Source organism: Amblyomma maculatum, chromosome 5 (assembly GCF_055883805.1).
Source record: "Amblyomma maculatum isolate TAMU_Amacu chromosome 5, ASM5588380v1, whole genome shotgun sequence".
NCBI lineage: Eukaryota > Metazoa > Arthropoda > Arachnida > Ixodida > Ixodidae > Amblyomma > Amblyomma maculatum.
The window spans coordinates 77,745,982-77,762,087 of record NC_139348.1 but is presented as its reverse complement, the minus strand read 5'-3'; the positions used below and the strand labels follow the sequence as shown (position 1 = coordinate 77,762,087).

At 46.5% G+C, this 16,106-nt stretch overlaps 1 protein-coding gene and 1 long non-coding RNA gene across 3 annotated transcripts in view; one reads left to right on the top strand and one right to left on the bottom strand.

Annotated features, from left to right (window-relative positions):
• The window catches only part of LOC146188539 (uncharacterized), a 45,229-nt gene extending 44,842 nt beyond the window's left edge, over positions 1 to 387 (bottom strand). Inside the window, exon 1 of one of the 2 annotated variants that reach the window (XR_014707543.1) lies at positions 305 to 387. This is a non-coding gene — a long non-coding RNA (uncharacterized LOC146188539). Of the gene's footprint in view, positions 1 to 193 lie in introns of both variants that reach the window. The other variant, XR_014707544.1, reaches the window with a different exon arrangement.
• A 12,571-nt stretch (positions 388 to 12,958) lies between these two features.
• LOC146188538 (uncharacterized) lies at positions 12,959 to 15,812 on the top strand. The gene is made up of 4 exons (XM_084605067.1): positions 12,959 to 13,223; positions 13,316 to 13,495; positions 13,770 to 13,914; positions 14,685 to 15,812. Exons 1-4 carry the CDS (start codon positions 13,030 to 13,032, stop codon positions 15,810 to 15,812), a joined length of 1,647 nt encoding a protein of 548 aa, XP_084461193.1. The 5' UTR covers positions 12,959 to 13,029.
• The last annotated feature ends 294 nt before the right edge of the window (positions 15,813 to 16,106 follow it).

The following is a 16,106-nucleotide window of genomic DNA, read 5'->3' as shown; positions in this document are numbered from 1 at the left end:
TCGCTAGTGAAAGAAAAGGTTACTCTAAAAGTAATGCTTGAAACCAGAAAACGTCTTGTGAAGGCTGCCTGCCGAAACCCATCTTTATACCACAACCATTTAAGATCTAGTTAGTATCCCCAAGTATGTCTTGAAAATTCGCAAATGGTTATTGAAGGTTCAGTCACAATCAGAGTGTGTGATGTATTCTTACATGCGTCACTGCGTCGAAATGAAGATGTTTCTTAATTCCGGTTTCGCCATTTTCTCATGCATAACGCGCCTCATATAATAACCATGCAAAATGTGAAAATGTGCTCCTTACGTGACATCTTCGGCGATATAAGAGACGACGCCTATAATGCTTTCTTCTCAGTCCAGCCTATTTATTGGCTGTACTTCTCTCTCTTCAAACAAGAATAATTGACAATATGTCATACTGTCACCGGCGTTGCACATGAGGAATCACAAGCTATGCACGTGAAAAAGCAGTGAACCGAGGTAACAGTTAAGCAAAGACATGTGACCATAAATGCTAAAGCTCTTGAGTCGTTGAACGCTTCGATTTAGAGTTAAATAGAAAGCAATGCACTTCTGAGTACGGGCAGCAGAGTTCCTGTTAGTCGACTAACAGGTCTGAACTCTGCAGCCCTGCATATTGAACTCTGCATAATTACAATAGTATATACAGAGAAGTATATTCACCTAACAACTTGCTATGTACTAACTTTATATGAACTGATCTAAATACACAAAAGTAATTGTGTATGAACTTCGTATTTACACATGTCTATACAGATTAAAAATACGTACAATACTGATAGAGATAATAAGTTGTTAATACAAATTGTAAAGACTGTTGATCATTTTTGTAAGGGTCATCCCCGTTTAGAACGCAGCGTATCTATTTTTGGAGTCAGATGAGGAGCGAAGGAATAGCTCAAGTTATTTTATTTTCTTGTCAAGAGTGAAATGCTGAAACGTTTGGGGTCTAAACTGGAGTACAATCCAAAACTGAGGACTTAATTATTCACGTGCGTCATAAAGTCAGGCGACTAGGCGCATGGAGAATAACTTGAGAGGAGCCAATGACATCATTTTGCGAAATCCTAAAATAATACTTAAAATCGTGAATGCTTGAGTCCCTTTGTGAGGCTGTAGTCGAGAATTCTAAATTATATTTTGTGACAGCATAATAGCCTTCCTTCAATGACACTCTTCCCAAAATATGTTTTCCGATTCAAATGAAGCAAACGAAATTGGAAACACCTTCAAACGTGTGGCACGAAATAATAAAAGTGTTCTGTTTAGTGACTACTCATCGAGATTCTCATTAGCGTCATCCCAATACTATTTGCGTATTCAGTAGGTGTTTTTTGTCCCTATTACGCTAATTATTTCCTTTTGCATGCAATTGAAAATACTACTATAGGTGAAAGACCCCTGAAATTAACACATGCTTGAGTGGCGTAGGGGTAGCGTCTCTAATTTGGAATCGAAAACTCCTGGAAGGATGGTCTCCGATTTCACCATCCCAATTGACACGGCACATCCGAGTACTCAGCGCGTGCGATCTCGGTCATCATCCTCATCATCAGCCTGACTATACCCACTACAGGGAAAAGGGCCTCTTCCATATTTCTCGAATTAATCCGGTTCTGTGCTAGCTGCATCCACTTGACCCCTGCGAACTTCTTAACCTCATCCGCCCACCTAACGTTCTGCCGCCCCCTGCTACGCTTTCCTTCCCTTGGAATCTAGTTATTACCCTAAGCGACTATCGGTTATCTTCTCTTCGCACTACATGTCCTGCCCAAGCCCATTACCTATTCTTGATTTCCACAAGAATGTCAGTAACCTGAGTTATTTCTCTGACCCACTCTGCACACTTCTTATCTCTTAATGTTACTCCTACTATTTTTTGTTCCATAGCCCTCTGCTTTGTCCTCAACTTAAGTAGAATCCTCTAGCTTAGCCTCCACGTTTCAGCACCATACATGTTTCAGCACCAACTGTTGTATACTTTCGTCTTGAGCGATACCGGTTAGCTGCTCGTCATAATCTGCGAGTGCTTGCCAAATGCGCTCCATCCCAATATTATTCTTCTTGTTATTTCCTTTTCATCGTCCGGTTCTGCGGCCATTACCTGTCCTAAGTTGACATATTCGCCTACTACTTCCAGTGCTTCGCTACCTAACGTAAACTGCTGTTCCTTCCCGAGGCTGTTGAATATTACCTTAGTCTTTTGCATATTGATTTTCAAGCCTATTTTTCTACTTTTCCTTTCTAGGCCATCAATAATTTTTTGCGGTTCATCCCCTCAGTTACTTAGCAAGGTAATGTCATCAGCAAATCGCAGATTACTGAGGTATTCTCCTCTACTCTTACCCCTAACTCTACTCTACTCTTATCCCTAACTGCTCCCATTCCAAGCATCTGAATACTTTCTCTAAGCAAGCTGCGACTAGTACTGGGGAGATCGTGTCTCCTTGTCTAACACCTTTCCTTATGGCAATTTTGTTACTTTCTTTATGTAGAACTACGGTTGCTGTTCAGCCACTAATATCTTCCAGCACTTCCACGCACGGCTCCTCTACCCCCTGATTTCGCAATACCTGCATCATCGTCGAGTTTCTACTGCGTGAAAAGCTTTTTGGTAATCATTGATGGCTACGCATAAGGGCTTGTTATAATCCGAGCATTTTTCTATTACCTGGTTGATGGCATGGATATGATAGATAGTAGTGTACCGTTTACGAAAACCTGCTTGATCCTTTGCTTGATTGCAGTCTAAGGTTGTCCAGATTCTATAAGCAATTACCTTAGTAAATACCTTACACGTAAAAGACACTGAGCTGATTGGTCTGTAATTTTTAAGGTCCTTAGCGTTGTCGTGACGCTGGGACTAAGTCGTCCCGGCCTTCACTTGGTAGCGTGCAGAGACTCGGGGTTGATGAAGGATTGAATCTTCGAAGTTGGTAAAATAAAAACAAGCAGGTTTAATGGCACTTTGAGAAAACGTATTTACACGAAAAAAGGGTATATCAGCAAAATGGCAAGCGTTAAGAGCTCGTAGCGAGAAGCGTCTGTTTGAGCCGTTTACCCAGGGCTCAGAGCGTCATTTCGTGCACTGCAGCGTCCTTAAAACCCCCTATGTCCAGCCCCTCTCTGAAGATGTTGACCAACCAGTTTCAGAGCACGACCCTAAGATATCGGCATCCAATCGACTGATGGTCTGATGCACTGACTGGTCCGGTATTGTTTCGTTGGGCGTGGCCACTTGTTGGCGGGTAGAGCTTGGGAACGGCGAGGAGGTACATTTCTATTCTTCAGCAAAGATCCGATAAGGTGGTTCCGGCAAGTGGATTTCCTTCTCAGAAACCCAAGTGCACGTGCGCGCCACATACTGCTCCCAGCATTGTTCCTTTCCGACAATTGCAAATCTTTCCTGCATTCCCGGGAATTCCTCTAATGGCCGTATTCGTCATGCTCCTTTCTTGTCCTGTACGTCAGCGGACGTGTCACTCTGTCGTCTCCTTTGGACAATAGGCATTCCTCACTTGACAATAGCGCTTCTCGACGGGAAGGGTGAGCAATTTAACAAAAGCACATCCGGCTATTTATCACAGGGCGACGTTTCTTTGTATTTTTCTTGACGTTCCCTTGACAGGGCCAATTTAGCATTTGCAGGGTCTCGACAAAGCAAAACAGGCTCACACAAAAGGATTCATGGTAACAGACTCACTTAGCGCCCTTGCACCAACAGCAGATATCCACAGCACATATCTATGCCCACAGGCGAACAATAGAGCGCGCAAGTGCGGACGATGCATGGTCATAACAGCCTCCTCCCCCGCCAGAAGAGTGACTGAGGGCAGCAGTCGCAGCTGCTGCATGAAGAGGCGACTTAATCGCCTGCACATGAACGCTTGAAGCTTGTCGCGTTGTCTTGATTGTCGTAGGCCAAATTACTAGAGCTGTCTCTGAAACTCAACCACATGTCTAAGCAAGCACTCGGCTCCCGTCTGAAAAGACCAGGTCAAAAGAAAACTGCCTTCGTTGTCCGAGAAAAGCCCACACTCAAGACGTTCAGGACCCACGTATGCCTAGAAAACCAAACGTGCAGCTTTACATAGTCACACATATACAAGCGCACGAAAAAAAACCTGATTATCAATTTGGATACACGGTGAGGAACACCTCGGACCGCTTACAAACAGCGGCTAAGTGCGTCCGCATTCCCATTTAACTTCCCCTTTTTGTATCTTATTTCAAAATTGTACTGCTGTAAAATCAAGCTCCACCTCAGAAGGCGACTGTTCTTCGATGTTGCAGTTTGCATTCACGCCAGAGGACAATGGTCCGTCTCTACGGTGAATTTGGCCCCTCCAACATAGCACTGCAATTTTTGAATGGCCCATACAATGCAAGCGCACTCTTTCTGTGACGCGCAATGATCCCTCTCTCTAGAACTCAGTTTTGCTGCTCAGGTAGAGCACGGGGTGCTCATTACCGTCGTCATCTCTCTGGGAGAGAACAGCACCTAGCCCTCGATCACTTGCATCACACTGGACTGTGAACTCTCGGTCATAGTCTGGAGCTCGCAATACCGGACGGCTAATCAGCACAGCCTTCAGGTTTACGAAGGAGGTTTCCTTTTGTTCGTCCCAGACTACATTTGTCGGTTCTGTCTTGCGGAGAGCGTCGGTCAGAGAGCTAGCCAAAGCTGAATAGTTAGGGATGTAGGGATTGTATCCTCCCGTCAGCCCCAGGAAAGCCCGAATTTCTGTCTTCATGCTCGGCCGCGGTTAGTCTGCTACCGCAGAAATCTTAATCTCGCTGGGTTTCCTGAAACCTTGACCTACATTGTGACCCAAGTAGTCCACGGTCACCCTTGCCAGGCAACATTTCTCGGTCTTTACGGTTAGCCCAGCTTGACGCAAGAGGCTCAGTGCAGCTCTTAGATGTACCATATGGTCCGCCCATCCCTATTGAAAAAAAATCTGTATATAGGACCTATTCATATGGGGTTATTGGACATGGGAGTTGTGGGAGTTGAGGGAGTGGTAGGAGTAAAAGGAGTATTAGGAGTCGCAGGCTATGTGCGTTGTCGAATGTGGTCAGCGCCCCTCGTTGTGGGGAAAATGAGGACGCAGGCTAAAAAGACGTTCAGGTAAGTAAAACAATGAATGTAAATAAAAAGAAACCTTGCCGCGCCAGGAATCGAACCATCATCTCATGGATTACACCGTATACCAGCCCAGCACGCTAACCACTACACCACGGCGGCAGATGGTTTGTATGCTTATATTCATCGTTTTCTATTGCGATTTTCTGTTTGGCACTTTGCATCTTTTTCTTACGTGCGGTCGTCCTTCGACGATTGCCCTGTAAACACGCTGAACCTTTTTCTTTTCTATCAATACACATAGGCAATATCATCTAACATTTAAACGTATCAGTGTTTTGCACGTACACCTAAGAATATGCGAATATGTTACGTACTGGCTATTTTTTCGCCGTGTTAGAGCGCATTTTTCTTTCTACTACAGAGATATCTCGTACGGATCCGCTTGTCATATATGTGACCTTTTAACTTCCCATGCTGCCAGCGGAGCAGCGGCGGCGGTATTTTACTTCCCATCGCTCCATTTGAATATGCAAACCCTTAAATAAGCATCGCTGTTGATATGCAGCTATCAATGAATGGTTCGGTAGGCGGCGACGTGTGTTTTGAGTTATGCTCGAACATACTTATGTTCATGTGGAAAGGCGAGTTTATTCCCCGCACTTCCGTATTGCAGACTCGTCATATGAACGTGCATCATAAGGTCGGAAGACGTGCAGCGATTGTTGATTGTAATTACCGCATGCGCTCACAGCACCGCATGCAGAAATCGGAATGTAAAACAAACTTTCATGTTCATTTCATTCAAATTTGAAAAAGGCTTTCTTGTTTTTAATTCTTGATTGAATTTAGCGGGGACACCGCATGCGTATATCAAACTTTGCCTTTTGAAACTTCCATAAACAAATCGTGATTAAGGAGCCCATCCAACTCCTGCATCATGGTACACAGGACCTATTCACAACTCCGATAAATCCTAATATATATCCCTCATGTGATATACAGGAGATAAAGGAGTCTGAAAAGGAGTAACAGGACCTATATGCATATCCTGAGCGTCCTCCTGCTAGTCCTGAATGCGTCTTTATGGGTCCTTTATGCCCCATTTCGGCTCCTACATACTCCCATATTATTTCATACAGGACCTATTAAAACCGCAAATAGGTTTTTTCAATAGGGATGAGTCGGAAAAAACCGCAATGTCATCTAAATAAGGCATCGCGAATGTTTCACACCCCTTTAAAAGCCTATCCATGAGTCGGGAAAAACAAAATGGAGCATTTTTGAGCCCGAAACTCATCATTGTTGGCTGGTAGCTGCCCGTCGGAGTGACGAAAGCCGCGTATCTGCTGACGCGTTCAGTGAGCGGTACTTGCCAGTATCCTCGAGTAAGGTCCAGCGTAGTCACATATGCCGCTCTAATGACCTGTTCTACTCTCTCCTCGCCCCGCCGGGGTGGCGCAGTTGTTACGGCGCTCGACTACTGTTCCCAAGGACGCGGGATCGAATCCCGGCCTCGGCGGCAGCTTTTCGATGCAGGTGAAAAGCAAGGCGCCCGTGTGCTGTGCGATGTCAGTGCACGTTAAAGAACCCCAGGTGGTCCAAATTTCCGGAGTCCTCCACTACGGCGTCTCTCATAGCCTGAGTTGCTTTGGGACGTTAAACCCCACAAACCAAACCAAACCAAACCAATACTCTCTCCTCGATATTCGAAATAGGATACACTTGATCCCTGGTGAGAGAATTTAGCTTTCGGTAGTCTACCACAGGCCTAGGGTCTTTCCCTGGAGCTTCTACTAAGATCATAGGCGAAGCATAATCACTTTCCGAGGGTTTTATTACTCCCAATTCCAGCATGCGAGTTACTTCCCTATCCAGAATTTCTCTTTGCTTTGGAGAAAATCGGTAGCACCTTGATCGCACTGGCACGTCTGAAGTCATCTCAATATCATGCTCAGTGAAATCAGTCCTGCCTGGCCTGTCCACGAAGCAGGCCTCGAACTCTGTTATTATCTCGCCCAGATCGGACAGCTGGGATTTCTTTAGTTCTCCTCGCTGCTCCGTCTTTTTGAGAAGCTCCAGAGCGTTGACCCCGCCGGGGTGGTGCAGTGGTAAGACGCCCGACTACTGTGCCGGAGTTCCCGGGTTCGAACCCGACCGCGGCGGCTGCGTTTCGATGGAGGCGAAACGAAGTGGCGTCCGTGTGCTGTGCGATGTCAGCGCACGTTAAAGATCCCCAGGTGGTCGAAATTACTCCGTAGCCCTCCACTAAGGCTCCCCTTTCTCTCTTTCCACTTTCACTCCCACCTTCCTCCCTTCCCTTACGGCGCGGGTCGGGTGTCCACAGAGCAAGTGTGACAGTTACTGCGCCTTTCCCTTTCTGTGAACCAATTTAACTCCAGAGCATTGCTTTATTTTCCGCTGATGCAAATCAAGTTGTCCCCCATCTCCTCGGGAAGGTTTAACGTTAGATTTACCACGGCTTCCCTCTGCACATAAGGCTTCATAAGATTGCAATTATAAATGCGCACTTCTTTACGCCTACCGGAGATTTTCACTGCGTAGTTAGTGTTAGAAAGCTTTGCAACGACTTGAGCAGGTCCTTCCCACTGTACTTCGAGCTTATTCTGCCTTGAACCTCTCAGCAACATCACCTGGTCCCCGATACTAAACGTCCTTTGACGGGCTGACTTATCATAGTACACTTTGGAACGAGCCTGGGCTGACTTCATGCTGGCCTAAACGATTTCCTTAGTGTTATGGAAGCGATTCAAGAGGTTCAGAATCAATTCTAATACTGTTGGGTCTTCTCCGCGCCCCTCCCAGGCTTCGCGCACCATTCGCAAAGGTGAGCGCGGTGACCTTCCGTACACCAACTCGGCTGGGCTAAATCCAGTAGATTTGTGCGGCACTGACCGCAAAGAGAAAAGTGCTGCAGGCAGGCAGGTATCCCATTCGCGCTTGTTTTAATAGCACAGTGCCCTCAGGACTCGTTTGAGAACAGAATGCCATCTTTCTACGCTATTGCTCTGCGGATGGTGGATCGAGCTATGCACTACCTTAATGCCGCATCGCTCAAGAAATGAGGTGGTGAGGACACTTGTGAAAACGCTACCCTGATCACTTTGGACCTCGGAAGGGAATCCAACTCGTGCAAACACTGACAGCAGCGAATCCACTAAACTCTCGGACGTCACCTCGCGCAGCGGAACAGCTTCTGGAAACTTTGTGGCTGGGCATAACATAGTGAGGATATAACGGTACCCTGACTCTGTCACAGGAGGTGGCCCAACTACATCTATTACTAACCGCTGAAACGGCTCGGTAATGATTGGTACTAACACCATCGGAGCATTCCACTTATCTTGCGCCTTTTTAACCCGCTGGCACGTGTCGCATGACCGTACAAAATTTTCCGTGTCCTTAAAACATCCAGGCTAATAGTATTCTTGCAACAGCCTCTGCTTTGTTTTCCTCATTCCAAGGTGACATGACCACGAGCTGCCATGGGAAAGTCGCAGTAAGTCTTCGCGGTACTTTTGGGGAACGACTAATTGGTCCCGCTCTACTCCGCGCTTATCCTTGAACAAGCTATACAGCACTCCCTTTGTCATCTCGAAAGAAATATTCTTTGCTGTCTTAGTGGCTCGGTGGCGCTCCCTTATCTCCTGTATCTTGGGATTATTGGCTTACTCCATAGTTAAGTCCTCTCGGGTTCCACTCAAAAGTCTCGTGAGATTACTAGACACTGGCGGCAAGAGGTTACTCTCAAGAACGTCCTTAATCTGCGTCTCATCAAGCTCACTTTCAAGTTGACTTATCTGAGATGCCTCGCTCTCAAAGTTTTCTGACCCGCTATCTTCCGCATCGACCACTGTTTTAACTGCCGTTTCTTCCGCTGCGGATTTTTCTGGAATGAGCAGTGTAGCTAGTTCTCGCGCCTTTGAACGTGTTAAGGCTTGTATAACTCTCTCTCCGAAAAAGATGCCCCTCTTTCGCAGTAGCATGTCCGATTTGTTGGAAAACAAATACGGATAGCATTTAGGAAGCTTTCCTGGAACGGCAGCCTCGGTTGTTAACTCGCCGAAAGGGCCCTCGATGACCACGTTCGCGATTGGCAAGCACACACTCTGTTCCTCCACTACCTGGTGGATCCATGCACACTGTCCTGTATAGTCGGAAGGCGACACATACGCCGGATGGACAACATCCATCGTTGCGGCCGAATCGCGCAGTACTTTGCAAGGCTTCCCGTTGACTACTAGGTCATGCAGGTAGGGTTCCAAAAGCTGCATATTTTAATCGCAGTCACTGACATACGAGAAACCAAACTTTTCTTTCAGGCAGTTGACGGCAATGTGACCCTGCTCATTAAACCTAAAGCATGTGAGCGGCTTCCTAGCCTCAAGCTTATTCTTTGTGTTCTGCGCCTTGGTCACTTCCCCACTTTTCTCACTGCCGTTCTTTCTAGGGAGTTTGCCTGAAGAAACCTTCCTTTCTTCGTTTCCAACTCTAGCAAAGTGCCTTTCCTGACGGCTATTCACACTAAACTTGGGATTGCGAGGCCTATCCACTGCTGGGTTGCTAAATTGTCGGCGCGAAGCATACTCCTCAATGAGTTCGGCAGCTTCAGTTGCCGACTTAATGTCGCCTCGGTCCTGTAACCAATTTCTTTCTTTTTCTGGGAGGCAGTTATAAAACTGCTCCAAAAGAATTCGCTCGACTACAGCGTCCCTATCACTGTAGGAATCTGTGCTCTTTAGCCACTCGCCCAAATTGACTCTTAAATTGTACAGGAATTCAGGGTAACTCTCGTCCCTGGACTTAGTAGCGTTCCGAAAACGTTGTCTGAACGCCTCGGCGCTAAGCCTATACTTTCTCAGAAGGCAAGCTTTGACCTTCTCGTAGTTGTCCGCGTCCTCCTTGCTTAGCCGCGCGACAACCTCCGCCGCAGGGCAGAACCGTCAATAATCTCTGAGACCAAGTGTCTCGCTGGAAGGACAGTTTTTCGCAGGTTCGCTCAAAGTTAGCCAGATACAGACGGATATCCCCTGATATCACATATGGCTGCATGTACTTTGACATCTTTAAATCTGCCTCCTTGTTGAGAAGAGGTACCGCTAGCCGGGGACAATTGTCCGACCTCTTGCTCAACTCTAATTCTAATTTCCGGAGCTCAATTTCTTGCTCCAGCCTTTTTGCTTCTCTCTCAATTTCACGCTCACGCCTCTTTTCCTCTTTTTCCCGCTCTTTCTTTTTTTGTCCGATGAGGTTCCATGCTTCACTGAGCTCCTCATCATCGGTTCCAAAATCAGTGATTGCCTTTAAAATCAAGGGTTTTCGTGCCAAACCACTTGTATCAATTCCCAATTCCTCACACAGTAGCAACAGTTCCGGTTTCTGGAGCTTTTGTAGGTCCATGATCGCTCCGAGTGTCGGCTACTTCCAAAACAACTGTGCAAACTACCAAACCTAAAAGCGTTTCAAAACTCTTTACCAGTTCTAAAATCTAACTCTATTCTAGAACCTTGTCCACATCTGAAGAAAAGCTAAGCACTCACCCACACATGCGATCGATGTTCCGAGCTGCTTTCTTGTTGGCCGATTGTTGCTCCTGCTTGTTGCTTGAGATGCCACCTCCGATCACCTGATGTGGCTTGTAGCTTCAGATGCCACCTCCGATCACCAGATGTTGTGGCTTGTAGATTCAGATCCCAACGCTGGCCACCAGTTGTCGTGACGCTGGGACTAAGTCGACCCGGCCTTCACTTGGTAGCGTGCAGAGGCTCGGGGTTGATGAAGGATTGAATCTGCGAAGTTGGTAAAATATATACAAGCAGGTTTAATGGCACTTTGAGAAAACGTATTTACACGAAAAAAGGGTATATCAGCAAAATGGCAAACGTTAAGAGTTCATAGCGAGAAGCGTCTGGATGAGCCGTTTACCCAGGGCCCAGAGCGTCATTTCGTGCTCTGCAACGTCCTTAAACCCCCTATGTCCAGCCCCTCTCTGAAGATGCTGACCAACCAGTTTCAGGGCACGACCCTAAGATATCGGCATCCAATCGACTGATGGTCTGATGCACTGACTGGTCCGGTATTGTTTCGTTGGGCGTGGTCACTTGTTGGCGGGTAGAGCTTGGGAACGGCGAGGAGGTACATTTCTATTATTCAGCAAAGATCCGATAAGGTGGTTCCGGCAAGTGGATTTCCTTCTCAGAAACCCAAGTGCACGTGCGCGCCACATACTGCTCCCAGCATTGTTCCTTTCCGACAATTGCAAATCTTTCCTGCATTCCCGGGAATTCCTTTAATGGCCGTATTCGTCATGCTCCTTTCTTGTCCTGTACGTCAGCAAACGTGTCACTCTGTCGTCTCCTTTGGACAACAGACATTCCTCACTTGACAATAGCGCTTCTCGACGGGAAGGGCGAACAATTGAACAAAAGCACATCCGGCTATTTCTCACAAGGCGACGTTTCTTTGTATTTTTCTTGAGGTTCCCTTGACAGGGCCAATTTGGCATTTGCAGGGTCTAGACAAAGCAAAACAGGCTCATACAAAAAGATTCATGGAAACAGGCTCACTTAGCGCCCTTGCACCAACAGCACATATCCACAGCACATATCCATGCCCACAGGCGAACAATAGAGCGCGCAAGTGCGGACGATGCACGGTGATAACAGCGTCCCCTTTCTTATGAATGAGGATAATGTGTGCTTTCTTCCATGGTTCCGGTACCGTCGATGACACCAGGCACTGCGTATACAGGGTGGCCAGTTTTTCTAGCATGATATCCCCCCGTCCTTGCACAAATCTGTAGTTATCTGATCCTCTCCAGCTGATTTCCCGCTTTTCATAGTTTCTAATACTTTCTTGACCTCGTCCTTCGCAACTGGTGGAATGTGTGACTGTTTTTCTCTACCGTCAATCCAATTATGGTCGTTTGGCCACAGTAGAGATCTGTATAGAACACCTCGGCTACTTTGACTATCTTGTCCATGTTCGTGATGACGTTGCCCGCCTTGTCCCTTAGCGCATACAGCTGGTTTTTGCCTGTGCCCAATTTCTTCGTTACCGCTTTAAGGCTTTCCCCGTTCTTTACAGCATACTCAATTTTCTCCATGTTGTACTTCCTTATGTAGGTCACTTTGCGATTATTGATTAGCATTGATATCTCGGCCAATTCTATCTGGTCTGTTTAATTGGATGCTTTCATACTCTGGCGTTTCTTAATCAAATCGTTCGTCTCCTTAGACAGCTTACCGGTATCCTCTCTAACTATCCTACCGCCTACTTCTACAGAGCACTCAGTAATGATATCTCTGAAATAATTGCTCATTGCTTATTGGGTAATGTCGCCACCCTCGGTTAGAGCTGAATAACTATTCTGTAGCGAGATCCTCAACTCTACTCTCCGCCGCTCTCCCCCCTCCCCCCACTAATTCGTTGATGGCTTTCTTTCTCACTAATATGTTGCGTTCCTTCTTCAGATTTAGGCTAATTCGGGACCTCACCATCCTGTGGTCACTGGATTGCACTTTCGCGATTACCTCTGCATCTTGCATAAGGGCGGGGCTGCAACACAGAATGGAGTCAATTTCATTTTTAGTCTCCCCGTTAGGGCTTCTCCATGCCCATTTCCGGTTCTTCCGTATACAGGAAAAGGTATTCATAATTCCTAACTTATTACGCTCTGCAAACTCAACTAGTAACTTCCCCCTGCTATTCCTAGAACCAATGCCATAGTCACCTACTGCCTTGTCTCCTGCCTGTTTTTTCCATACCTTTGCACTGAAGTCGCCCATTAGTACAGTATAGGCTCCGTGCGCTGCAGCTTTGAGCCGGACAAGTGGCGCCACCTGTAATACGCGGCGTAACTTTCGCGTCGTCTCGGAGCGGCCCGTCTCACTGCAGTCAGCATGGCGTCTCGCTCGGACAGCGACAAGCCGCCGACGAAAAAAGGCGGCACCGTTTATTGCTGCGTGTACGGTTGTCACAATAGCTACAGAAACGTTGCAGGCAAGGTCCCGAAAATCAAGTTCTATGGATTTCCATGGAAGCCCTACGAGAAGGAGCGACGGGAGCGGTGGATCAGAGCAGTACGACGTGCAAGGTAAACAAGTGGCCATTTCGTCTTCTAGAGTCGATTTTGGCTGTCTCCAAGGTTACAATTGGAATAATACAGCATTTATTTCTATTTATTAGTGCGGACGGCGGACTGTGGCAACCAGTGAAGGGCCAAACACGCATATGTAGCGCCCACTTCGTGGGCAACGAGAGAAGTTCTGCGGCAGACCACCCTGCCTACATTCCAACAATATTCCCTGCTTGCTATGGGAGAGACGATGGCGCTGGGCCCGAAACGAAGCTCCAGAGATACCAGCGGTAAGTTTTAATCCAGCCGATGGTGCGTAGGCTTTATTATACAGTGCTTTGTAAGAATGCAGAATTATGTGTGCTGACACGGCAGCAACAGGGAGGGGGACAAAATACACGGGACGAGCTTTGGGTCGTCCTCGCGAGGTCCTGTCGGTGTTATGCCGTGCATTTCCTAGTCTTTGCGCTCAATCGTCCTCGCGATCTGGACGAGCCCATACGAAGTGTCGCAGTTTTATGTTTTGCTGAACAGCCATCTGCATTCTTTAACATTTTTTCTTAGGTTTCAACGACGCGGATCAGCGGGTGCGGCACAGGTGTCGACGGATTCAGACTCCGTAACCGGCACTTCGTGTCGCAGTCTGGCCCACGGTCCCGATGAGGAACAATTGGAAGGGTCAGAAGAAAGCGTTACGTTTGTATCCGTGGTAAGGACCTCATTTATTGAATCTCCTCAGATATATGGTTTATAAAATTTAACGTCCCAAAGCGACTCAGGCTATGAGGGACGCCGTAGTGGAGGGCTCCTGTAATTTCGACCATGTGTGGTTCTTCGACGTGCACTGACATCGTACAGTACACGGGCGCCTTAATTGCGTTTCGCGTCCATCCAAACGCGGCCGCGGCGGCTGCGACTGAACCCGCGTCCTCAGAATCAGTATCTCAAATGTTAACCCATGCTATATGTAGGCTGTTATTTTTATGCGCGGCGGCGTGATTATACAGTATGCATTTACGGATTCTAAACTGTTGGCCAAACGCCACCCAATGGGACAATAAAATCGTTCACCAACTGGCTTAGTTTTCATTATTGCTTTTTCCTTATCACTGCATGTCTGCTGAAGCAATTTGAATATGTTCTTTGGTTTTTGTTTGCTGTTTTAAAACAAATTTTTGTGCTGGTATATTTAGTGGTTTGAATCTGAAGGAGAGTTTAACTTTGTAAAAGAAAGAAAATATAGAGAGCCAGCACCAGGGCACCCTAGCTAGTGCAGCTGTGCACAACCATGGCAGTCTTCTTAGTATTGTTACCTTCGCTTTCGTGTGTATCTTTATGTGCTCAGTGTTATGCAAGTGTGTCCCCAACAGCGCTCATACTCTGTTCTAACCAATGCTGTTAATTTCTTGCTATAGCTTGACAATGGAGTTATTAGTATTGGTTAATAAAGATTGATTGTGCACGTGTTATATTTTTCAGGCGACTCAAACAAACACGGTTCTACCTGAAGGCCAGTGCAACATGTTCCTCTCAGTGACATCACATGGCTCAGCCTCAACGCAAGTGTCACACACAAGCACAACAGATATAGCTGTGCAGGCAGTGCCAGCCACAACATCCACAAGCACTGGAATAGAGGAGAGAAGCTGTGTATTCCTTGGATATGACTCGCTGAGGGAGAGAGCAGATGCGTTTAAAGAACTGTGTGGCGTTAGCACCAATGTATTTGCCTTACTGATGTTTGTTCTTTCACCCATAGTAGCAAGGCGAATCGATGTTCTAGTTCCACAGAAACTTGTAATTTTTCTTATGAAACTGAAACTTGGCATCTCCTTTGCTAGCCTTGGTGTTCTTTTTAGGCTTCACCGGACGGCAGTAAGCCGTATATTTTATTTTGTCTTGAGCAACTTGTTAGCTGCAATGAAGGAATGGATCCCAGAACCGTCACTTGCCACCGTGCAAGCAACAATGCCAGCATGTTTCAAGATCCACTATCCTCGCTGCCGTTACATCATAGATTGCACAGAAATAAGAACTGAAGAGCCACCTACTGTTGAGCAAAGGCGGGCACTGTTTTCACACTATAAGGGTGGCTACACTTTGAAGTTTTTACTAGGAATTTTGCCAAATGGTGTAGTGACATTTGTCTCCGAGGCCTATGGTGGTCGCGCATCGGACACTCACATCACACTTGAGTCAGGGTTCCTTGACAGGATTGAGCCGGGCGACATAGTGCTAGCGGACAAGGGCTTTCCAGGCATTAGAGCACCCGCTGCAGGTCAGAAAGGCATTGTTGTATTGCCCCCTTTTTCAAAAGGAAATGTACAATTTACATATGAGGAACTTCAGGAAACATACAATGTAGCCCAGGTGCGCATACATGTCGAAAGGGTAATCCAGCGTGTGAAAACGTTCAATATCCTCAATACAAGGGTACCTACTGAACTGATTCCCCACATGAGCAATATTATGCGGATGTGTTGTATTCTGGCCAACCTACAGCCACCAATCTTTAGCGGCCAAAATACTGACAATGCAGATGAGTTACGAGATCTTAAGCCAGTCATAGTGTGGATGGAAAATGAGCCCAACCATGTGTTCAGCTGAACATTTCCAGAACCTCTCAGTGAGCCCAGGAAACAATGTTGTCCAATGTCATGAAGTGTACATAGACGAATTCACTGCAATAAATCTTACTTTCATTATCAACCCTGTTTTTAATTGTGCCCATGCTGCAAGAACCCAACGCTTCACAGACAAACAACATAAAATTATGTGGACTGGATATTACGCCTGAACATTTGGTCGTGACAAGTTTGTCAGCTGTTTTAAATAATACTTGAAATAGTATGCTTGAAGCTTAGGTATGTACTCGGAGAGAAATTTTTCATCCTTCTTGAC

What these genes read in the sequence shown, in the direction of transcription:
- LOC146188538 (XM_084605067.1), top strand. Translation starts at nt 13,030, where the DNA reads ATGGCGTCTCGCTCGGACAGCGACAAGCCGCCGACGAAAAAAGGCGGC. An exon ending in AAGCTCCAGAGATACCAGCG is followed by an intron (nt 13,496 to 13,769) that starts GTAAGTTTTAAT and finishes ATTTTTTCTTAG; the next exon opens with GTTTCAACGACGCGGATCAG. An exon ending in GCGTTACGTTTGTATCCGTG is followed by an intron (nt 13,915 to 14,684) that starts GTAAGGACCTCA and finishes TATATTTTTCAG; the next exon opens with GCGACTCAAACAAACACGGT.